The sequence below is a fragment of the Phaseolus vulgaris genome, unplaced genomic scaffold (assembly GCF_000499845.2).
Source record: "Phaseolus vulgaris cultivar G19833 unplaced genomic scaffold, P. vulgaris v2.0 scaffold_13, whole genome shotgun sequence".
Taxonomy (NCBI): Eukaryota; Viridiplantae; Streptophyta; class Magnoliopsida; order Fabales; family Fabaceae; genus Phaseolus; species Phaseolus vulgaris.
In genome coordinates, this window is record NW_027174082.1 from 890,402 (window position 1) to 916,497 (window position 26,096).

At 35.1% G+C, this 26,096-nt stretch overlaps 1 protein-coding gene across 4 annotated transcripts; it reads right to left on the minus strand.

Moving 5' to 3' along the window:
- Positions 1-2,986: 2,986 nt before the first annotated feature.
- LOC137816900 (protein FAR1-RELATED SEQUENCE 3-like) lies at positions 2,987-14,024 on the minus strand. Of its 4 annotated transcripts, none has more exons than XM_068620070.1 (6): positions 13,380-13,973; positions 10,823-13,158; positions 10,644-10,733; positions 10,287-10,436; positions 4,543-4,659; positions 2,987-3,208 (listed from the first exon to the last, which is right to left on the minus strand). In XM_068620070.1, exons 2-6 carry the CDS (start codon positions 13,076-13,078, stop codon positions 3,164-3,166), a joined length of 2,658 nt encoding a protein of 885 aa, XP_068476171.1. In that variant the 5' UTR covers positions 13,079-13,158; positions 13,380-13,973; the 3' UTR covers positions 2,987-3,163. The 4 variants fall into 4 exon arrangements, with proteins under 4 accessions (XP_068476171.1, XP_068476169.1, XP_068476170.1 ...); XM_068620068.1 differs by having other exon boundaries at positions 13,453-13,845; XM_068620069.1 differs by having other exon boundaries at positions 13,256-13,702.
- Between the last annotated feature and the right edge of the window lie 12,072 nt (positions 14,025-26,096).

Consider the following 26,096-nt stretch of genomic DNA (forward strand, 5'->3'; position numbering starts at 1 on the left):
AAGAGAATAACAAAATAATAATGGGAAGTGGAGAAGAGGACAAATAAAAGAACAATAGAAAAGTAAAGCATTTAATGCATCTTTATGCATCACAAAGGACAAACAGAACATGAAGAAGAAAAACTTCTTTTTGTCTCCCAATGCCATGTGGACAGACCCAACATGGAGTATTATGAGTCTCGGATACTTCTCTTAAATGGGTGTATCCGTGTCGGACACACGTATCGGTGTCGACACTCGTAGGACACTTATCGGTGAAGTGTTCCATTCAAAAAATATTTGTTGGATTTTTTAAAATTCTAACACAGTTCTAACACAATTTTAAAAGGTATAAATACAATAATTTTCTAAAAACTCAAATTTATTGTATAAACTTTTATTATGATTATAAAAATAAGGAACAAATTCTTTTGAACCAGTCATGAAAAATATCTTTTTGCTTCCAAAAGAATCTGAAACATACTTTTGCACATAAATATTTATTTTTAATTTATATAATTCAAAATTATATAATATATAGATTCGTGTCTCCGTGTCCTACAATTTAGAGATTATACGTATCTCCGTGTCGTGTCAGTGTCCGTATCCGTATCTGTGCTATTAGCCATAAGTAGCTGAGATCCAATGAATGTGAAAAAATCATCATAATGCATCAATCAATTAATGTTAGTCAAAATGTCCTAAGGAAGAACAAAAATGAACTAAAGTGCTACAGTAGGGGCAAGAAAAAAATAATAAAAATTTTCATTTTTGAGTTCACACCTTAAATATGCAAGAGTGTCTTATGAAAAAAGATAAATGGACAAATAATGAACAAAGAACAATAAAATAAAGACAATGAAGTAGATGTTAATCTTTGAAAAAGCAATAATGACATAACATTTCATCCATATGGGAAAACTAAGTCTCTAAGCTCAAAAAGAAACATTACCTTATGAATGAACAAAAGAATAGTAGGAAATGATGAAGAAAAAGGACAAATGAAATAACAGTGGAAAGTAGAGCATTTATGCACCTCTACGCATGACCATGGACACGCCCAACATGAAAAAAATAACTACACTTTGTCTCCAAACGACATGTGGACAAATGCAACATAAAGTATTAGCCACAAGTAACTGGGATAAAACTAATACTTGCGAAAACATATTCACAATGCATCTATCACTTAATGTTAGTCAAAGAGTCCTATGGAGGGAGAATAATAATGTACTACAATGCTACAACAGAAGCAAGGAAAAAAAAAGAACTTTCAATTTCGAGTTCACACTTTAACCATGCAGGAATGTCTTGTCAAAGAGACAAGAGACAAGCAAAGAAAAATGAAATAGTTGCTAATTTTTTAAAAATAGTAACAAAATAGCTTTCCATCCATCTAGGAAACAGAGTCTATAAGCTTAAAGAGAAACATTACCTCATAAATGAAAGAAGAATAGTGGGGAATGAGGAAGAAAGAGGACGAATGAAAGAATAATGGGAAGTGATGAAGAAAGATGAGTCTGGCCAAGTATGGAGTACTGATTTATAACGAGAATAGAAGGAGTAATTTGTGTAGCATAAGTTCCATTAAGTGAGAAATTGGTCTGATGTAATAGATTGGTGTGATGTTGTAGTGAAATGTGTTCTATAGAATGCTTGTTTATTATAGATATTATATTTTGGGTTTTAAGATGATGTTGAAATAGGATGTTAATTTTTTATGAATTGTTGGTGAAAATAGTATGTGATAGTCACTATTCGACACAAATTTAAGTTGATCGGATCAAGTAGTGTGAAAGCTTGCAACAAGAGCACAAAGGTTAAAAAAAAGAGAGGAGGTTCACAAAAATAACGAGAAAGTAAAGTAAAAATCGGACAAAAGACAAAATAATGAAAATGGAGAAAAAAAAATAGACATACTACTAGAGATTTTCAAGATCAGTGATGAAGAACTGTCACTTGATCCCAAACAAAAAAAATAAGATTCATATTTACAAAAGAACTCTTTCTCTCGTAAATTTACTATAATATTTTTTCTCATTCAAATTCATGTTCAATTATAAGTGGTGAATGGTCTTACCTATAAACTAAAGGGTTGTCACTTTGATTCGCTTCTTGGTGAAACATTCAAATTCAAATAGCCTATCACTATGATTAACAATTATTTTTTTCGGATTAAACACTTATTATTAGGTCAAAAAAAACTATAACACATAATCAAGGTAAACTTTTTGTACTTAAGAATATAACAACTCAAACATCATTGTTTGATTATGAATTGATCCATCTAATCTCTGTCATAAAACAATTGATGTCACCTACAACAATTTCTCTCTTAACAATAGAGTTATCCCAATAGTTAAATTGGGCACTTGCCTTGCAACTAAAGCAAAAGTTATACCTAAAAGTTAGAATCGAACTTTTTCTATGTATAACAACGTAAATGCTACAATTCAATTATAACTTAACTTATCTTACCTTTACCACAAGAAAATTGATGTCACAATAATACTAACTATTATAAAAGATTGCATGTCGAACATTAATCTAAACCCTAACATCTTAATTAGACTCACATTGCAGAGCTTAACAATCATATGTACTTGCATATAAAATCATATATAAATGAAGAAAAACACAGAAAAATATAGAACACCAAATCAAAACTGATGCAAACCAAATACAATAGAACTCCAATAAAACAACTCAAAACACATAAAGTCAGGGAATTTATATCTATTACAAAAAGAATGTCTAGAATAAAACTTGAAGGACGAACATTAAACCAAATGAACTTTTTTAGTCGAAACAGAACTTAATCTTTTTCTAAACTTTCATGGTAAATGTAGATACCAATATTTGTTATAAATCTGTAAAAGTTCTTGATCAAATGTCAAGTTAATTCCATTAGAATTCTTCCAAATGCCCTTGCTCATTTTTACCCTGTATACTTTACTTTGATAAACCCATTTTCATTCGTTATTAGTGGGTTGCTTAACGGAGAGTATTTATTCAACTGCTTTGCATAAAACTAATCTGCCCTTAAGATATGATACATGTACAACAATAAGTTACTACAGACTTGTAAAAACCTATAAGTTAGCAAACTTCAAATACAATAGATACACTGCATTTTCTAAGCCTTTTTCGTAAGATATGTCCCATGAAAAGAAAATTTGATGCTTTACTTCTTATGCTTTTTAGATAGAGGTTCTGACTGTGCATCGTCCTGCCAAAATGTTACATCGAAACGAATATTAATATTTAAATAGAAGGCATTATCCAGTAATGAAACGGATTTTTGGATAAACCAATGTAAATTAAGCCCCAAAAACTGAATATATATCAATATTTTCGATAATAAATTACAAGGCATACTCGAAACATACTGAAAACTTATAACAACTCAGATCAGCAAAGTGTCATATGATCTATGAATATGTGCTTAGGTCTACGAACAGTACAAACCAATTTGAATGATAAATAAAAACTTTAACATTGCCTATATAATGCTACAAATACTAGCTTCAGTAGCAGGTTTTATTTTTGAAAATAATTTAATATGATACAAAATGCTAACGATAAGCTAACTGGTGCTTCAGCTCTACAAATCTCAAATCATTGTACTCATTTTCATGTTCTGCTTTTAGAGAAATTTCATGTGTTGCTTTGATCAATTAAACTCGTTAAGAGTTGTCCGAAAATTTTAACTGCTATATACCGTGATAAATTTGGAGAGAGGCAAACAGAAGACAATCCGGGAGCTTAATCATGAAATAGTCAAACTTCAAGCTTTAGGAACTACTTAACTTTTGAAGCAGTGACAACTTAAGGAGGATGGCCTCTTTTTTTTTCCTGTTCACATGGTTTTCTTCAAGAGAGTTTCCCGATCAGATACGCAGAGGGATTACACAGCTCTATTTAGATGGTTGATATACTGGGTTTCATTGCTCTAAAACACTAAATAGATGCTTAAATTAAAAATAGAACATCCGGATGCACCATTTCTTTACTCTTTCTAATAAATCTTTGTTGGAGATCCCACATAGAGATAAGGTCAACTAATAGAATATAAGTGGATGCATATTTCATCTTACAAATTGATTTTGTAAAGTTTAGTTAAGCTTAAAATTCACTTCTTAAGACAGTATCAAAATCATTTAGAATTTATTGTAACGAGAGTTTGTTGGACCTACCGTGTCACCCACTATCATGCAGTAATTGAATCACTAATAAATATCTAGTCTCACGCACAAGTTGGGAGGTCTCAAAGTGAATCTCACCTTATAAGTTGGTTTTATAAGGTTGAGTTAGCTTTAAAAATGTCAATTCTTAAGAATTATAAATAGTCGTTTTCATCTGTCATATAAAAGGATTCCACATTATCAAGTTTCTCGATTACTCTGGATATCTGCAAATTTTACATGGGCGGGCTGGTCGACAGACAACTAATTATTATACATGGTAGAAAACATAGAAGAAAAGAAAGAACACCTCAGATAAATTATAAAAGTTTTATATCATACGCATCCAATATAGAGATAACAGGAATAGAATACTTACAGCATGAGAAAGCTGCTCACGGATATAGGCCATTGATCGTAGCATAGCACCCAATGTATCCCGGGACACCTGAAACTTTACTTCTGACTCACCAGAGGTTGTCTCAGTATCTTGAAGCTGAAACATTTTCAAAAATTTCATTAAACAATGGAAAAGCTGGTCAAAGTAAAGAGACAAAGAATCAAAGGAAACCTTTTCAGTAGGTGAGATTTGACAAAGAGAATGTCACACTAAAGAGACATGGTATATGAATTGATGAGATAGAGAAAGGAATCGGAATTCCAGAGACCTTTTTCCAAACAAGGAATCATGAACAGTAGATTCTGTCTGTTCAATTTTCTACAATAGAATACCAACTACCAAATAGATAAATAATAACTTCTAAAGTTTTTTGAGACTGTACTTGAAATAGCAGTTCTTAAATCCCTAATCTCTACTTTCTAGCTTTTATATTTATTTCCATTTTATCCTTAAACTATTTATTAAATTTCCCCTCTAACATTTTTGTATACATGGTATACTTTTATTCTAGATTTTTTTTTTCTCTTCTTCCACTAAGATAACTTTTTATTACATAACATAATCACAATGACGGATAATAATTATCTTTTTGTTACTTTCATATTACATTATCTATTTTAACCATTTGCTATTTACACCATTTATTTTATTATTTTGACATTAAAAATAAAAATATTGATTGTGATATCAAAAAGATAATAGTTTTTTATATTGCATTTCTTAACCCCTATATTAATCAATATAAAGGGGGTATGATGAAACCATATGTTTGGTGCCCTATGGGTGTCAATCTAATTAAGATGTCAAAATTCACAATGTCTAGCATGAATTTTATCATCTATATGTATAATTTTACCGCGTCACTCTCATCTTTGTTAAACAATCTTTTCCTTTCCATATTTTGCAAGAAACTATCCAAAATGATGACTTTTAGTTTATTTTTTATGTTTTAATTGTATTAATTGATTTTTATTGTCATAAAAAATGTAGATACATAGACACCAAAGTGCTTATATTTGCATTAGTGTATTATAAAAAATTTAAAAATAAAACATATAATCAAAGTAATTGCTTTGCAAATAAAAATTATAAAAGTTTACATTTTTCTATTATTTTATATTTATCATCTTCATTGCCAAACACTAAATACAATTATTGAGCTTTCAACTATTAGCTAATTTTGTCAAACATAACCAAAATAAATTAAAAGGGCTCATGCTTAAATACCAAAACAAATATTTAAAGGCCTAAACATTGTCAATATTCCTAATGGATCATGTTCCCAGTCATTCCAACAAAGAAGGATGATCATTGGATTCATGTTATATGAATGAAGAGATGAGTGCATTGAAAAGGAATGAAACTTGGGAGATTGCAAAGAGACTGAAAGATGAAAAGGAAGTAGTTGCAAGATATGATGAGCTCCAAAAACAATTTTGAAGTAGAAGTTCACTCCTCATAAGTTTTTTACTCTACGTAAAGCATATTTATTTCAAAGAAACTATATGTTGGATCTCCTTAAAGAAATTGGTAAGGGTGGCAAGAGTTATGGAATACCCACACTACTAAGTGTTGCAAGACTTATGGAGTACCCATACTACACAGAAAATCACTAAATTGGGATTGATTGAAAAGCCCAAGGGTGGAAAAGAGCCAATACCAATCCTTCAATCGCTTTCTGATGAAGGTTTTAATAAAGTTGCAAAGGAAAAGACCTGAACAGCGACATGACTAAAATTGGAGAAGCTTTTTAGGACAACACCCATTTACACAAGCTACATTTGAATAGGAGGTTGCTTGGGCTTTGTATGAAGGAGGGTACGCGACCGATGAAGACCAGAGAGATAGAACATCCTCTGACCAAGTCCAACCCTCCGTAAGGATGACCCAGAGCATGACACAGGATCCATGTCTAGGTCAAGACCCACCACTAGCCAGTGCTTCAAAGCCCATCATTCCTCAGAGGATCACCAGGAGCAGAGCCCAAGCCATGGGAGCTGAGCACCAGCTAGTCTCTTTGTTTTTAATTTCAATAGAGCAGGGTCCATATAGCATAATAGGGGGGTGTATTTATCAAATTGGGTTTGTGCCAAGTCCATTAGGATTAGGAGGTAGCCCTAGCTTCTAGAAGCTAAGACTAGGGGGCGGCTTTGACCTAGGTCAACCCCTAGGTTGCCCCTCTCTTATTACTTTTCTACCCCTCCCTCATCTTGCCCACCAAGGCACCCATTCCTATAAATAGAGTGTCTTGTCTCATGTATTTTAACTTGATTTTGAATATAGTAAAGAAACTCTCCTTGAGTGATTAGTGAGCTTAGTCTCCTAAATGGTTTTGGGTCTTATCTTGAGTGTGTGAACATCTCAAGTGGCGGCTCTTCCTTCACTATCTTGGAGTTTCCCACCCTCCAAGTGGCGTTATCATCTTCTCCATTTCTCCATGAGCTTCCTTCACCTTATCTCTTTTCCATCCTTTCATCATGCCATATACCATTCCTTTCTATGTTCTTTTCAAATTTCTTAAGTTTGTTGTGATTCTTTGAGATCAAGTGTTTTTGGCTTTGTCCTCTTTCACTTGAGAATATTTTCAACACCAAGAGAGACCTTTTTGAGAGGATCAAATTCTTTTTGAGTGCTTTGAGTGTTCTCCTCTTGTTTCCTTTTCACCAAAAGTGACGCACTTTGAGAGTGTTTTCTAACTTCTATTTCACTAATTGTTTGTTCACTTGTGAATTATGGCTCATCTTTCTTCAGGGGAGTCATCAAAACCCCAATCTCCCCAAAAGGCATTCCTTATGGGTGAATTGGTGACTACTAGGAGATCCCTTGCCCAAAAAGAAGAGGAAATGAGACAAATGGAGGAGAGACTCCAAAGGCTTGAATTGGCTCACGTAAGACAACCAAGGAGGTGGGAGCATAGAAGAGCTACAAGAAGTTTCACTCAATATGGTAGCCATGACGAAGAAGAAGATTGGAGATTGAACCAATTTGAGGAGAGGCTAAAGTTGGTGACCCCAATATTTACTTAGGATGGGAAGCTAAAGTTGAACAAATTTTTAATGTACATGAGGTCCAAGAAGACCAAAAAGTCAAGTTAGCCTCCTTAGAGTTTTTAGACTATGCCATGCAGTGGTGGCATAAGACTGTAATGGACATTGGACTTAACAAGAGGCCAGTCGTGGTCTCTTGGGAGGATTTAAAGTTATGCATGCACGCTAAATTTGTTCCTCCTCACTATAGGAAGGAACTCTTGTTGAAGCTCCAACGGCTTCAACAAGGAACAAAAAGTGTTGATGAATATTTTAAAGAACTTGAAACTACTTAACTAAAATTGACATGCATGAAAGTGAAAAGTCTAAAATTGCTAGATTTGTAAGTGGATTAAGGGAAATCCAACATGTGGTAGAACTTTATGAGTATTCATCTTTAGAAAAATTGGTTCACCTTGCCATCAAGGTTGAATTTCAACTTTCAAAGAAACTCATTTAAAAAACTCTCATAATGATGGCTACTACCACTCATCTTGGAAAAACAAAAACAAGTCTTCTTCAAAAACTTTTCCCTCAAACTTTGTGAAAGATTCCACTTACAATCCTAGGAATTCTAATCCCTCCACTTCAACACCTAAGTCCCCTACCAAAACCTCAAGTCAAAAGTTTTTTAAATGTTTAGGTTTTGGGCACATTGCAGCAAATTGCCCTTCTAAAAGAAATATGATGGTTAAAGAGGGGTTGTCATGAATGACCATAACTCTCAAAGGTCTAAATCCCCTACCTCTACAAAAAGCCAAAGTGAAGAAGAATATGAAATTCCATGTGAGGGAGACTTGTTAGTAGTGAGACGCATGTTAGGCCAAGTTTTAAAGCCTTTTGATGAAAGTCAAAGGGAAAACATTTTTACACTAGGTGCCTCATTAATGACAGTTGTGTTCCTTAATTGTGAATGGGGGTAGTTGTACAAATGTGGCAAGCACAAGAATGGTAGAAAAACTTGGGTTGCCTATCATCTCTCATGCCAAGCCCTACAAGCTCCAATGGCTTAGTAAGTTGGGAGAAATCATGGTTAATAAACAAGTCCTCATAACTTTTGCTATAGGAAAATATAAAGATGAGGTTTTATGTGATATTGTGCCAATGGAAGCAACACATATTCTATTGGGAAGGCCTTGACAATATGATACACAAGTTCTACATGATGGTCTAACCAACAAAATGACTTTTTCTTCCAAGGGCACAAGGTTACCTTAAAACCTCTCTCTCCCAAAGAGGTTCATGAGGACCAATTAAAAATGAAAACAAAAAGAGAAAATGAAAAAGGGAAAGAAAAAAAAGATAAACCGAGTCACAAAATATCACATCCCACTCCTTGCACTATCTTATTTGTGAGCAAACTGACTATGTTATATGCAGAAGTTCTAAATTTGAGGTTGAATTCTCTCGAATTTGGGGGACATGATACACCCCAAGTAGCTATGAAGATGACCAAGGAAGCAAAAGACAAAGCACATGATGAACAATCATCGTAGCGAACAATTCATAACCCTAACAAGGATCACATGGACCTTACCAAAGGAGATGAGCATAAACCAGCACACCAACTATTCTTTCTTTTGGTCTTCTTATAAGATACAAATATGTTGTAAATAAATTGGGCTCTCTTTAGGGGTCCAAATAGCAAAGATAGGCTAGAATAAGGTGTCTTTAGCATAATAGGGGGTGTAGTTAGCATTTTAGCTTGTTCCTAGCCCTTTAGGAAGGGATTTTGACCTAGTTTCTAGAAGGACAAGCCTAGGGTGCGGGTTTGACTTAGTATAGTTTGAACTCAAGAATTTATGTTTTGTAAATGTATGAACTTATCTATTTAGCATAGTTTGAACTTATATAATAGTCATGTGTGTTATTAAACTTAGTTATTTTAAAACTATGGAACTATTGTTTACTATTTTGATTAATTACAATGTAAAAGCATTTCATTAATTATAGTGTTGAATTTATTTTTTCATATGGTGTAGACTTTTACTAGTCTAAGAGGGAAGTTTGTGAAGCTCCCACGAGTCTAGGTAGATGAAGCTCCCACGAGTCTAGGTAGACTCTTAAGTCTGATAGAGATGATTACACCACTTAATTGACCATGAGATGTTGAGGAATGAGACTCTATTTTTTCTAATTGTATGTTCTTTATAATTTAAGAAAATTATGTATTGGATATTAGTGTCAAAACAAAAGAAAATTATGCCTTATCAATCTATAAGCATTTACTAAAGAAGAGAAAGTTAGAAAATTATAGAAGTTATAAGCACTTATAAGACAAGAAACTGAGAAAATTATATTAGTCACTTCTCTAACTAGGCAATAAAAACACTCTCATAACAATCATTTTAATAATCCATACCATTTCCATATACCACCAAAGCCTCCTTAAATACAGTTAACAAGCTTTGTTCAGTTACCAAATATCGAAATTTAAAGCATTAAATTATCTTCTAGAATAACAAAATCAATAGCAATTAGCAGCAACTACTCAAATTCTAACCCTATAAATCATAAATCAATAGTTTACATCTTTCTTTATAGTAACTTGTCATGAAGACTATTGTTGAGAAAAATTATCACAGAAGTATAAGGATGCATTATCATTGCTTTTCTAGTACTAGAAGTCTAGAACAATAATTCAGCGTAACTCAGTGAATATGAGAAGAATAAGCTTAGAAAATAAAATGAAGATACCTTGAGATTTATTACTGCAACCTTATTAGCTGGTGTTGAGAGCTGTTCGCTGATGTAAGCCATAGACTTCAACATTGGTTCCAAAGTAACTCTAGAAAGATGAAACTTAACCTCAGATTCTGTGGAAGGAACCCTGCTATAATCTTGCAACTGCAATATAATGCTTGAAATATTAATGGATTAAATTTCCAGACTAATTACCAAAAAATTGAGAAAAGTAAAGTACTTCACAAAATGAACACTACATAAGATATGTATACCCATGCTAATCAAGGATTGACAGCCAAGCTAAATTTGGGCTTAAACTAAACAAAGTAAAATACAATGTATTTTCTTGTTTGCGGTTAATGAGAATACCTTAAGATTGATAACAGCTACTTTATTCCCTGGAGTTGAGTTCTTGCTCTCCATTACCCATGTCATTGATTTCAGGCATGGAAGAACTACCTTCATGAAAGAACCCAAGGACCACAAAAATGTAATGGATTTCTATTTTGTTAGCCATAGAAATAAAAAACAGAGTTATGTTCAGTTACCATGTTTTCAGATGGACCATCATCACGATAAAGAGAGACTGGGGCCATCCGTGGCAAGTTTAGATCAGCAACCGATTGAACAGGACCACCAGCATCATTAAGATTAAACCTCCTCATTATCTCATCTTGTCGTGGCCATAAAAGAGGAGTGGTATCTGAAGTTGGAGTGGAAGTTTTCCTGTCATCATATGCAGTCCCACTGGCCTGATTGTTAGGAGAAACTTTTGGAACACTTCTTTTCACATTAGCGACCTTCTTTCCACCTTCTCTAATACCACTTATTGCAGCATTATATGTTTCCACAGTTACTGCCCCTTCCTCAGCGTATCTGATGGCTTCCTTACATAAATTGCTATATCTTGCTGTCAAAGACTCCTGTGCATGTGATTCACCAGTATGTTCATCCAATCCGGAACTGTTTTTTGCATTTCTTGTCCAACGTTTCAAGATGTAATGGGGTGGTAATGTAAGTACATTTGTCACAGTGAAAACTGTTAAAATATGTCTGCAAAGAATGCCTGAATACTCAAACATTTGGCAACTACAATTAGCTTTCAACTCAGAATGGTTTAATGAGACTGAGTATGCCTTTTGGTCATCCTCAAATTTTGCAACTCTAAATGTGCTATTTGGTCCATCTCCTTCAATTCTATTTGCAGTATAAACAAAAGTTTCAACAAGCTCATCTTGAAACTTTGAAAATATTTTTCTTGTATAAAGATTAGCAACCTGTTTCTCCATTGGTGAAGGTGTCTTTAAAACTGGTGTTGTGCAAAGTGTCTCAAAATCTGCTTCTATTTCCTTCTCAATCCAGCTCTCCAAAGCTCGTTCGTATTGCCTAAAGAACAACGATAATGTCGTCTGTTGGTTGACATAACCATCAAAAAAAGAATCATCAAATCCTTGATTAGGAGATAATGCTGCAAAAAACGAATCACGGAAGAATGCTGGAACCCATTGAGCACGAGCATTATACAATGACTGAAGCCAATCATTTCTTCTAAGTTCATATTTATCGAGGATACAATTCCAAAATGATTCAAACTCGTCAATGGTTTCTGTCAAGTTAATACAATTATAAAGTTCAGCCTGAAAATTTGGATGCGCAAGACATACATGGGCCAACCTTTCTTGGCCTTCTCTCAAGATATGCCACTTGCTAATACAGTGGCGGGCTTGTGGGAGAACTTGAGAAACTGCTGTCTGCAAGGCTCTATCTTGATCAGTAGTTATAGAGACAGGCTGACAATCATTCATTGCCGTCAGAAATGTCTTCAACAGCCATAAAAAAGATGCCTCAGAATCATCCAAAAGGAGCGCACAACCAAACAAAACCATTTGACCATGATGATTTACCCCAGTAAAAGGAGCAAATGGCACTCTATATTGATTTACTTTGTATGTTGTGTCAAGATGAACTGTGTCACCGTAACAACTGTATGCTGTCCTTGATCTTGCATCTGCCCAAAAGACATTAGACATTCGATTGTCTTCATCAAGTTGTATAGCATAGAAGAAACCAGGATTCTCAGCCTGCATCTTCTTAAAGTACTCCAGCAGATTATGAGCATCCCTCCCCAATGTCCGGTTTTGCAAAGAAGGCCTAATAGTATAATTCAACAATGAGGAATTTTTAACTGGGTGACTTCGTTCAGCAGGAGTGGTATGAATGTTCTTCATCCCACGAGTATTCTGATTCGAAACACGATTCCCATCCATAGATACATACATAACACCACTAGGAACAAGACCCACTCCTTGATAAGTTTCAGGCATTGTCCTTCCAACACTAGAAAAATGCTTACTAGGCTGATTATTGTATGCCTTACTGGAACTCAACAGGGAATGACTGTGCTCGTTCACTAATTTTGTTACCACCCATTTATTTTGACCCTTTAGCTCGATCCTAATCATTGCCATGCAACTTTCATTTAGTCCTTTTTTTAAACCTTCCCTCCCACATACGAACTCCCTATAATTTTCACCATCAACTTTAGAGTGACCATCAACTTTAGTGTGACCATATGGGCCAACTTTAGAGCTAAAACCCATGTGTCTGGCATATTCATTATAAAATGTCTTAGCAACATCTACAGTCTCAAATTCCATACCCATATATGGCTCAGAAATCCCATCCTCAACATGAATTCCATAGTTTTCAGCATTATTAACTTCACTGTCACTTGGCTCTGCATCCCCATTATCTGCCTTTGTTTGATGACCACTTCCTTCCGCATTTATCACTTGAACATCCATTTCAAACAATTAATACCGCTGTATTACTGTGTACCTATTTCATGGGTAAATATCCTGACCATGGACTGAATGCTTTAACCCTATCAAATAGAAAGTAGGTGCCATCTAAGTTGCATGTGTCCAAAGCAAATAATTTTTTTAAGAGAATACAGTTTCAGAAAATTAAAAAGTGATCACCTAAGACTGCACAAAAGTTCAGTATGTAAACACCATAACGACTTTCTGTGCACATATATTAAAAGCATTCCATATTCTCAATAACAAAATGGAGCTAAGCAAAGAAAATGAATTACTCAGGTACCCCAAAGGTAAATTTGTACAAACCAAACAACTTTGCGCAAAATTGATACGGAAATTTGGAAACCCTAACTTACAGCAAGGACTGTAAATTATTAGGAGCTGAAGACAAATTGATTCTCAAATTTCCCAATCTCGGGGTCGAAGAAGAATAACAGAAACCCTGATTGGCGGAAAACTTTTTCCCTTCCGAGCGGTGGCGGAAACGCACGTGAATAGTGAGGTTCGAGAGCGAAATGACGGCGTTTGGACGGTGGGTAGGGTTTCTCCGCCACCGGGAATTGCAGAGGACGAGAGGGGCAGAAAGAGCGAGGGAGGAGAGAGAGTGAGTGCGTGTCACACGCATTCGATGAGACATAAGTACACACGCGTGATGTGAGCCGTTGGATTGTAATCGTACGGTCATGTTTGGTTCAGACCGAACTGTTTACACTTTTATCAAAGTGGTATCTGACCTCAACTTGTGCTATGCGGTTGGATTTGCCAAGTGCATTATCTATGTAAGTGGGCTACTTCACACGCTTTCAATCATCACGCTTCTTTTTCCTTTTTTTCTTTTTTTTTCTTCTAAAATACATTTATATATTTTTTAGTTTCCTCTTCGAAACTTCTGAAAGTTTTATAAAATAAAGTCTAATAATGTTTCTACTCCGAAGTAGCGAATGTCACTCTGGTTATACCGGCCATTCAACCCAAACATTACAAAACTCTACCCAAAAATGACTTGGCTCAAAAAAAAAAACTAATCATAATATAAATAAATAATCATTCTTTAAATAAGGTTAATGTTTTTGTTTGGATTAAAAAGTAAATTTGAGATAGTGAATTTGAAAGAAAAGTGGGAGAAGAGTGAGATTGTTTGGATTAAAATAAATAGAGTAGAAAATGTTAGAAAAGTTCATAAAAATTTGTGAATGATGATGGATATAATTAAAATTGTATTTTTTTTAATTGATAAAAGTGTAAGTTTAAAAATTATCCTTATATTTAAAAAATTTTAAAAAATTAATTTGATTGATTTATCTATAAATTATAATAATTTTCAATTAAACTATTAATTTTAGTAATTAAAATCTAATTTTCGATAATATTTAGAACTATTTGATAAAAACAAAAAATGATAAAAAATTTAATAAAAATGTATTTAAATATTTATAATTGTACTGATCAGACCTCAGACATCGTCCTTGAGGAGGTCGATATCAGACGTCGACATCGGACCTCGGTGGTCCAACAGTAATAATGGGCCACGTAACCCAGGTCCCACAAATAGTATGAGTTAACACCCAGGTACCAGAAAGACCTAAATCACGAGAGGATCATGCATGGGGTGTGTATAGTACATTCAGGTACGGCACAAGCAAGTGTTCCCTGGAGGCGCTAAGGCTTGTAAGGGTTAGGGTTTCTAGGGAAAGACTACATGCATGACACGTGAATAATTAAGGCACCCACAGAACAGATGGCACCACAGCGCCGGTACATGAGTTGGTACCCTGGCGGCCATACTATTAGAGATATTGCACTCTAGAAGAGGCAATTCTTGTGTCACGGCTGCGCTAAGCTTGTGCAACGCATCACAAGATGCCTCACTAGTAACTCTAATTCCACTTACGGAAAGATCTTTGTGGGACAGGGAAGTTGACCTAATTACAGCCTATATAAAGGGTGGTAAGAACCCTAGAAAGGTACGTCATTTCTAAGAATGAAACTACTTTACATACTTTACTATTTCTTAGCCCAATACTGACTTGATCGTCGGAGTGCAATCAACAAGTAGGGCCCCCTTTGTTTCAACGGAGCCACTCTCAGTTACCCAAGGAGAGAGCGGAAACCATCAGGAGATAGGAGAAGCCATCATTTACCTTTGGAGTCAACGGCGGCTGAGTCAACAGGCGAGAACATTTGGCGCCCACCGTAAGGCCCGATAAAACTAGGTCCCATTCACAATCGTGTTGAGAGCCACCTAGCAACATGAGGAGTACGAGGCAAGGTGCATTTGCACTGGAAGGAGGAGACAGTGTCTTCATATAGCAATTAATGGAGACCATTCGCACTCTCCTGCAGATCGTAGCGGTGTCCAAAGCGGACCAGGACAGGATTCTGGCTGAGATGCAAGTCGAGCAGGCGGCTAGCCAGAACCGCTACCAAAATGACTTGGCAACGTCGCACACAGCCAACGAAGAACTACGCAGGGATTTGCAACGCATGGGTGAGCGTACAACTGGTGAGCGAACCACGCCCGTACCAGTTAGTGTTCGCCTAATGCCGTTCTCACAAGCAATTATGGACACTGTGATACCAGCCAGCTTCATAGGTCCAAAGATCACCTTCATAGGTGTAGAGGACCCAAAAGCCCACATCACGGCTTTCCACACTCAGATGATGGTTTCGGGAGGCACTGACGCTATGCACTGTAAGTTGTTTATGAGTACGTTCTCAGGCACAACGTTGGACTAGTCCGTCAGTCTCCCTAACGAACACATCACCTCTTTCGACCAGTTCTCAACGTTATTCAAGGAATAATTCATCGTCAACCAGGTTCCCCCTCCTGTCTCTTACGATCTTCAATGTTAATCTTTTCCTTCCAAGAACCTGATCAGATGACTCAGAGCCTCATTTTCTTCTAGATTCCCTGCATAAACATGAATTCAAGCAACAAGGTTTGGTCCCCTTACAAATGTGGGTCCATTTGATTTATTTTTATCATTTGAAACCTCACAACCTTTGGGAATCCATTTCATAAAACCTCTGGGAACATAATATTTCATTATTTTGCAGAATTTGATAGAATGGCCTCTCTTCATGCAATAAAAGCATGTAACAACCGGTTGTTTCGACTTAACAATCGGTTGTTTTACTGGCAGTTTTGAAAAATTCTTTGAAAAATTATCTTGCTTGTTTTGTGGATTAAAACCTAATCCAGCTATTCCAAAAACACAATTTTGAGATGCCAAGACATTCTCAAAGTTGGATTTTCCTTTTAAAAGCTTATCCACAGTACTAACAAGACAATGTACTTTCTTTTCAAGATTTTCACAATTTTCACAAATGAGAGTGTCACACTTGCAAGAAGAGTTTTTGTAATGATTTTCCAGATTTTCCAGATTTTCAAAATCACTTTTTGATTTTTCCAGCTCTTCTTCAAGTGCCTTAACTCTCTTTTCAAGCCAGTTGTTAAGCCCTTTCAAACGATTGTTTGAGAGAACCAATCGGTTAGCATCTTCATGTGTTTCTTGAAAAGCTTATAGCAATTTACTATAATTTTCAGCATTTAGGGAAGCACATGAACTTACATCGCTTGAGCTACATGACTCATCATCTCCTTCTGCAATCAAGCATATGTTTGCTTTTTCTTCTTCACTTGATGATGAGCTTGATGAGGAGACTTCATTCTCATCCCAAGCTATGTATGCTCTTCTTGACTTTCCCTTTTTCTCCTTGTGGCTTGATTTCTTTTCATTGCTTTCTTTATTTGGGCAATTTGCTTTAATGTGCCCTTGTTCACCACAACCAAAGCAAGTATAGTTGTTAGAATTGAAATCACTGGTTTTCTTATTGCCATACCTTTCCTTGTTGGCTTTTTTGTTGTGATTTCTCTTCAAAAATCTACTAAACTTCTTGGACAACAAACTAAGGTTTTCTTCTTCACTTTCATCACTTGATTCTTGCTTGCTTTTGTGCTTGGCAACTTTCAAGGCAATGCTTCTCACATGCTTCTCTTCACTCTCTTGAACATTGAGTATATTCATTTCTAACTCATGTTCTCTAAGCTTACCAAATAAAGAAGCTGTTGTCAAGGATGTCAAATCTTTTGACTCAGAAATTGCTGTCACTGTTGGTTGCCATGTGGGTGAACCTTTTTTGTACTTCAGCGATTGACTCACCTTTAAGCATTCTAAACATTTCATATTCCTGAATTAGAGTATGCTTTCTATGATGTGATTCCAATAGCCACATAGAGAAAGGTTCTTGACCTTCTTAGGAATCAACTTGAGTTGGACAATAGTTAGGCACTTTTTCTTAGAATTGGATCATTGTTCTAAGTCAAGAACTCTCCAAAAACTAGCACCAATTCCAAACTCATATGGAAGTTCCAATTATAGTCAAATTGAATCGAACAAAATGGAACAAAAGATAAGCAAACTGAATTAGAAGTGCTAGAAATTAAAATGCACCGAACCAAAACAGAAAAGAATAAGAACAGCTGCTGGAAAATGAAAGATAACCAAACCAAAACTCAAGAACACAAGCTAAACATGAACAATTGAAAGAGTAGGAAGGAAGGAGAAGAGAAAAGCTTATGGAGATGGAAGAGTAGGTGAGTGATCACGCCACTAGAAGAATGGTTGCTCCTAGATGAGTGTGCTGCCGCCACTTGAGGACACCATGGATCCTTCAAGATAAGACTAGAGAAGAAGGCTCAAAAGCTCTCCAATGCTCACTCAAAAATTGAGTATAGTTTCTTTACTCTAATTTCAATTCTGAATTGTACAAGCTAAGCACCTTTATTTATAGCCTAGAGGTGCTGAAAAATAGGTGGGAAATTTCAAATAAACTCATTTGAAATTCCCACCAAAAACAAGTCACATGGGAGGTGTGACTTTTTTCTACTATGACACCTCCTAAAAACTACACCTACACCACTCTCCTAAGTCACATGGACAATGTGACTTTATTTTACATTTTCACACTCTTTTATTTAATAACCACACCTCCTAAAACTATACAAGAGTATTTCAAAGCTTGGCCTTGCCCCTCATGGGATGGACTTGGGCTCTTTGGGCTTTGGCCTTCTTGGGCTTGGGCTTGGGCTTTGGGCTTGGGCCTCATCTTTTATTTTATGTCTTCTTTTAATTTTGAGAAGACTAGAAGGAAGAACTTCAAATGTGAAGGTGGATGTCCTCTTCCTCCATTAATAAAAGCCTCTTTTATTTGATTCTCATCATACTCCTCGAGTTGGAGAGAATTCGTCCACGAATTCTGAATCCCTGCATATAACAAAGTCAGTTTAGTTTTACAATTAAAAGTGGAAGAAAAATGTAAACATGACTTAGCATTTGTAAACAATGGGATTTCAGAAAAGGAGGTTCTATAAATCGACCAAGTTGGAAAAATTTGTTTGGGAATGATGTGATGTTTTGGAAAAAGAGAAGGTATGGAAAAATCATCCCTAACATTTTTTAACCAAGATGGTGTTGAAATAGGAACCTTGGGTAATGAAAAAGATAAGGAAGGAAAACACCTTGGAGGTGAAAGGAGAAGACCCATGTCAACTTGGCCTTCTTTGTCTTTTTCATTTTTACTTGTGGGAAGTGGGTGAGTTAGGTCTTGTTTTACCTTGTTTATCTTTACGATTTGCTTTTGTGGACAATGAAGAGCGATGTGCCCAAAACCTAAACATTTAAAACATTTGATATTTGAAGTTTTGGTAGGTGACTTAGGAGTAGAAGGATTTGTAGTAGAAACTTTTTTTGGAAACATGGTTTGTTTGGAAAAAGTGGAAGGAGAAATTTGAGTAGAAATTTTGTTTGCATCCTTCCTAGAAGAGTTGTACAAATCATCATCATGAGTATTTTTGAAAGTTTTTTTCAAAAGATATGATTCTACCTTGATGGCTTTGTGAAACACTCTCTTTAAAGAAGAATATTCTTTTAATTCTACAAAGTCTCTAATATCTCTTCTCAAACCACGTACAAACCATTTAATCTTTGACTCTTCATTAGCATGCATATTCATTTTAGTCAAAGTTGTTTCAAAATCTTTAAAGTATTCATCTACCATCCTATGTCCTTGAGGAAGCCTTTGGAACTTCAACAAGTGTTCCTTCCTAGAAGGAGGAACAAACCTCGCGCGCATACACTCTTTCAAAGCATTCCAAGAAACCACGGGAGGTTTCTTGCGATATATAATGTCCATTACAATTTTATGCCACCATTCTTTGGCATAGCCCAAAAAGGATGAAGAAACTATCCTAAGTTTATCGTCATCTTGGACCTTATACACATGAAAATAATGGTCCACCTTAGTCTCCCAATCTAAATACACCTTAGGATCACTATCACCATTAAAACTAGGGACTTTTTTACAAGCAATGTTGAACACCTTAGGGTCACGGTTATAGCTCTCTTCATGAGAATGATGGTGATGCTTCCTTCTTCTATGTTCCTCTTCACGGCCTAAATCATTTGAAGAACCTCTTGAAGAAGGTCTATGTGAATGATGCCCATCATGGATAGAAGGAGATGGCCTAGCTTGTTGCACCTCCATCTTTTGCAATTTCTCTTCCAAACGCCTAATGGTGCGTTGTGCTTCATGCAATTCTCCAAGAACTGAAGCTTTGGAAGGAGAATGTTGCTTGTAAGATGTATCACTTGAAAATCCAGCCATTTGCAAATAAAAAACAGCAAACACACAAAAACAGCAAACAAGTCAAGAAACAAAATTAGCAAAAATAGTGAATTTGGCAACCAAATGGCCGAAGTGAATTTGAGGCAGAAAAAAGAGGTCACTCTCAAAGAAATAATGTCCTTGCACCAATCTGATCTTGAGGTCTTGGAATCCTCAAATGAAAGATGTCAAAGCAAGCACACCAATCTCAAAGGCAACCACCACAAAACCAATGAAACAATAAAGACAAACAAGAAAAGGTATAAGCAAAGAAAGGTAATTGCAAACGGAAAACTATATGTAAGACAAACTCAAAGATTAAGGAATGAAAGACAATCAAGAAAATAAAGAACTCAATGAGGAAAGAAGGCACATCAAAAGAGTCCTAGAGAAAAGTACTAGAGTAGATTTAAAAAAACAAAAACAGAACTACAAGAAAAAGTGTTGTATGCAAACTGTGCTATGTTTACAGATTTAACTGGAATGATTGAAAGTGAAATGGAATGTGAAAAATTAACCACACAAACTTCAATGTCTCAACTCAATAATGGCACTGGAACGAACAAAAAACAGTAAGCCAATTGAGAGAAATAAATTTTTCAAAATTGCTGCCCAATTACCGTCTTTTTTTCGGCAGTAATGTACACTTTTCGTATTTTATTTATCATTTTTTGTGTACTTGGAATTTTTGAGTGCTTCTTTTTTATATGGTTTTGTAACACTTTGAAGAATGTAAATCCAAATTTTCACAAATTTCCAGTGAGCCAATTAATTGAAGTAAATTAAAAACAGTAGCACGTTTGTAAGAAAACAGAGGAACCTATTTAGGAATGAAAAACAGTATGATGAACTAGCAAAGACATAATGAAAATTGTGTAAAGGAACTTGTATAGAACTAGAATACAAGCATGAACTCAAATCTAAAAATGAAAATGCACAAAGGATCAAGCAATAAACTCAAAACAGAAAGTAAACCAAAGCAAGAAACAATCAAAGCAATAAAAGTACTACAAGAAGTAATGACAATTATGGAATAACATGACTAAGACAAAACTTGACATGATTACAAAATTAAAAGACATATCACAAGATGTAACAACAAGTGAAAGGAAGCTTAAGGTCAGCTCTAGGAAGGAGAATGCCTTTCCAAAAGAGCAACCATACTCATATGAATAATGAGTGCCATAAACCTTTTCACAAACACTTGGTGTAACAAAAGAAAAAACAGCAAGAAAACTCAATTAATGCCTAAAACAGAAACTTAAATTGCAAGAAATTAAAAGAGCTCTTGAAATAAAGTGCACACAACTCAACAATTAAACAAGAATGAACCTAAGACTCATGATACCACATGATGTGATTCCAATGGCAAAATAGAGATGATTCTTTGACATTTTATGGAATCAACTTGAGTTGGAGAATGAATAGGCACTTTTAATAGAAATGGATCAATGTTCTATGTTTCAAGAACTCACCAAAACTTGCACCAAACACCAAACTCACATGGAAGACCCATTTCTTGCCAATTGAACCGATTAAATTGAACAAGAAAGTAAATGAACCGATTGAAACTCTAAAGAAAGCAATTGAACCAAACAAAACATGAAAAGGAGCTACTTAACTGAATTAAAATAGTAAGAAATTGAAAAGAACCGAACAAAAGTGCAAGAAAAGGAAGATGAACCGAATAAAAGAAACTACACTTGTTTTAGAGTTCATATGGACATGGAAATGGAAGAACTAAATGGAGAAGAGAGGAAACTTATGTGGATGAAGAACTTGGTTGATGAACACGCCACTTGAAGTGTGATTGCTCTAAGATAAGTGTGAATTGCCGCCACTTGAGGGAACCAAGGCTCTCAAGATGAGACTAGGAAGAGGAGAAATCGAATCTCACTCACTCAATCACCAAATTGGGAGAGTTTCTTTACTACAAATTCCAAATCTGCATTATGAAGGACCTAAGCTCTCCTTTTATAGGAGCAAGGGCTGGTCATGAAGCTTACAAAACAAGCTAACCAAAAGTCCCTTGCATGCTACTCACTTCTAGCACCTAAAGTTAAGCATGAAGAGTCACCTTCTAGAAAATTCTAAACTAATGCCTAAAGATGCTTTTACAAAAGAGGTATCTAAGGTTTCCCTCTAAGCACCTTCCTAAAAACTATATATTTAAACATTCTACATTTTATAAAAGAAACTATAAAGAGAGATATTTATTTGAAGCCCATTCTTTGAAGGCTTGTAGACTTCTTTGGCTTTAGGCTTGATCCTCTCTTTATTTTATGTCTTCTTTTAATTTTGAAAAGACTAGAAGGAAGAACTTCAAATGTGTAGGTGAATTAGAGTATGCTTTCTAGCTCTCTTCACATCATTGGTTCCTTCATGAATCACCTCCAAAGTGTCCCACATCTCCTTGGCCGAAGAGCATTGAGAAATCCTGAAAAATTCATCCGAATTCAAGGCAGATGTTATGATGTTCTTAGCGATACAGTCAAATTTGGCCTTCTTGTTTTCAGAATCAGTCCATTGAGACCAAGGTTTTTCAATGGAAGATCCATCTTTTTCAATTTTTGGAATAAAAGGACCATTTTTAATTGCATCCCAAATTCCCTTTGTCAAGGGATTCAACAAAGATTTTCATCCTAACTTTCCAGAATTGGTAATTCAAACCACAGAAAAGAGGTGGTCTGTTGATTTATGCACCCTCTCCAAAAGGTAGTTTTTCAGCCATTGAAAAAAGGTTTTAGGATCAAACTTGAGTATTTTTCAAGTACCAAGCTCTTGATGCCAATTGTTAGAATGTATGACTTTAAACTAGAGGAGGGTGAATGGTTTAAAGGGGGTTTTCGCAAACTTTTTGAGATAGAATGAAATTCTTTGCAAGAAACCATATTTAGGAATTCAGTTTGCCAAGAACAAAGCTCAAAACAGAAAAACAACAGAAAAACAATTGGTTGTTTCGCAGAAACAATCGGTTGTTTATACCAGAAAAATAACAACTAAAATTAAAGAGTTTAAGGAAGAGAGAATTGCACAAACAGTTTATACTGGTTCACTCTTAACCCAAGAGCTACATCCAGTTTCCCAGAAACAACTGGGGAATCCACTAGGTAATCAAATCCATATTACATACACACACCACCAAAGAAGTGACCTTGATCCCCTCAAGACACACACTTCCTTTGGCTCAGCACATACACCACCAAGAATGTTGATCTTGACAACCTCAAGAGCACACAACCCTTCTTGGCTTTACAACACCATAATGTACACAAATCTCATGACGAATTACACTGTTACAGAATGAACTGAAATCAATACAGAGTAATCCTATTCCACTTCTCTCTTAAATAACCAAAGCTCAAGTTCAAACTCAAATTGCTTTCAAAACTCTTTGAAAACTCAAATCTATTTTTCTGTCTTGTTGTTTGTTATAAAACATTAACAAACTATTTATAGTTTTCAAATCTTGGTCAAAGCATTTAAAGCAGGAGCGTATTCAGTTATGAAATCAATTAAAGCTCTTTTAACAAACAAAACTGTTTTTCTGTTAGGATTCCAAACAAACAATCGGTTGAAATAGCGAATCAATTGGTTGTTTGGGTTTGACAGCAAGTCAACCATCCAAAACAGTTTTCAATCTTTTTCAAAAACACCTAAGTATAAAACAATCGGTTGTTTCGAAAAAACAATAGGTTGTTTTTCACTTAGTTTGAAAAACACTTTAATCTTAAAAGATTTGAAAACACTTAAGCTTTAGATTCAACAAAGAGTGGATTACAAATATAATCTACCCAGATCCTATTCTAAAGCACCTCAGCAACAACAAGCACATCCAACCTTCCATCAAACTCAAAGGATTTGGATTCTTTAAAGCTTAGACACACTTGATTCAACAGTAGTTTCCCAGGAAAGGGAGGTGGATCACTTGGATATCTTAAATACCAAGCCTTTCCTTGCCAGAATTTATCCCTCAAGACTTTTCACAAATCGTTTTGTAAGTAATTCACTTAGATCACAATTAAGGATGAAAAACACAATTTTATGCAAGAAGAATGCAAAGCAATTAAACAATACAAAGCAAGTAAACAATACAAAACAAGTAAACAATGTAAAGCAATTAACAAAAATACAATTAAAGGTAGCTAACTAGAAAGCTTTTAAGTTAGACGAATCATATGGTGAGGCTTCTAGGCACTTAGAACCATTGAAGACACACTCACCATCTAATACGTAATTATTCCACTAATTAATCAAAGTTTAATGCAATTACAATTCAAAGAAGTACAATGACAAATTGAATTCACAAAAATTTAGAAATCCTATTCTATGTTCTTCTTTTGCTTCTTGGTGTACTTCTTTTTTGTTGTTGGCACTCCTTCTTTGTGAATGTGTTTAAGCTCACTTGTTGTTGCCCTCTTGCTCAGCCTCTCAAGGATATTCAATTTGGTATTCAAATTTACACCTACTAAGTAATAATGCTCTCACCGAAGAGGTTAGCTCCAAACTTACCAATGCACCTTTCTAGAATTTTTTTTACCACCAATCAAAGAGGTCAACAAGACTTAAAGCACTGAAACAAATCAATTTGGAATTGGACAACAACAAAGGGAGTAATTATATGACACAACTTGAAAGAGTATTGAATGAATATGACAATCAACAAATAAGACACTCAACAAAAGGTGGCACACAAATTGAACCTAAAGAATGGCACTAGAATTGATTAATAAAACCAAAACAGTACTACTGGAATTTTGAGGCACAAAATGCGTGACTTAAAATATTTATGTTGAGCTGTATATTTTGAATGTGAATTGGAAATTTAAATCACAAACAGTTCAAGATCTTAGCAAACTTTTGGCGTTGGAATCACACCAAAACAATACACCAATTAATTGTGATAATTTTTTTCAAATCTGTTGCCAAATCACCGTTTCTGTTCGCGCCAGAATGCACACTTTTCGAATTTCATTTATCATTTTTTTTTCTATTTTAAATTTTGATTCACTTTTTTTTCACTTTTTTTTAATACTTCAAACTATTAAGATCCAGAATTTCATAATTTTTCTCCAACGAATTTTTAATTTCATAAGCTAAAACAGTCAACACAAAATCAAAAACAGAGGAAGCCTAATTATGGATTTAAAAATAGTTTTAAGAAACTTCAAAAACACAATGGAAGTGATATATAAGAACTTGTGTGGATCTATCACTCAAGCATGAACTCAAATCTAAAAGAAAAATGTACCAAAGGATCAAACAATTCAGATTATAATCTGGACTCAAAATCAAATCAAGAAACCAAATCAATCAAGAAAAGTAATATTAGGATTTGATGACAATTCTTGGAAACACATGACTTGACAAAACACATTTGCATTCCAAAATTAAAATGACTCAAATCAACACCATATGAACCAATTAAAATTACAATAAAGACTCAAACAAAGAAAAAACTGAACAACACCACAATTAGGAACCTAAAAACAGTTTGTAAATGGAAACTCAAGAACAATTTGAGCCAAATGCACCGATTAAAATTGTTCAAACATCAACATGAACCAAAAACGAAATTAAAACAGCAAGACATGTAAGGAATATTATAAACAACTCAGAATTAAGAAAAATACAAAAGTAAAATCAAGATAAGACACTTATCTCTTGAAGATCATAGCTCATGATACCAAATGATGGAAGAAGTGCCTTCATGTGTGACGAAACTTGAATGATGGTGACGAAAGCATATGAAAGAGGCATTCAAGGATCTCCTAAGAGGTGTGGTATCCTTGAAGGTGCATGAGATGTATGGTGAGTGATAGGTGAGGCCTAATCACTTGAGGGTGAAAAATGAAGATCAAACGACTATCTATAGTATCTAGAGGGCTGAAAATTCAAATGAAAGTGGAGGGAGGCGCCAATTTCCTAGTCACAGGGGAAGTGTGACTTGGTTTCTTTCTTTAGCACCTCCTAAATCTACACCTACACCTTCTTTTTATGTCACATGGAAGGTGTGACTTATCTTTATACATTTGCACCTCTTATATCTATATCTACACCTCCTTTTATGTTCTACTAAAAACTACTCAAAAGTAATTACAAAAAGAGACATCCAATGATGCTTAGTTGGCCCAAATCTTCTATGTGTTGGGCTTGAGTTGAAGCTTAAACTCTTATTTGGACTTGGGCTTGGGCTTCTTCTATCATGGGCTTGGGCCTCTGCCATCAGTCCTCATCCATGCTCTCCATCCTCTCCTGATCTTGGAAGGACTGAAGGGCCTGTTGAAGGAGGGCAGGCAAGACAGTAGGAGTCGCGCCATGATTGCCCTTAGAG

Coding starts and splice junctions, on each gene's coding strand:
- LOC137816900 (XM_068620067.1), bottom strand. CDS start 13,078: ATGGATGTTCAAGTGATAAATGCGGAAGGAAGTGGTCATCAAACAAAG. Junction 10,437..10,643: donor TAGCTGTTATCAATCTTAAG/GTATTCTCATTA, acceptor ATTATATTGCAG/TTGCAAGATTATAGCAGGGT. Junction 3,209..4,542: donor GTGAGCAGCTTTCTCATGCT/GTAAGTATTCTA, acceptor ACATTTTGGCAG/GACGATGCACAGTCAGAACC.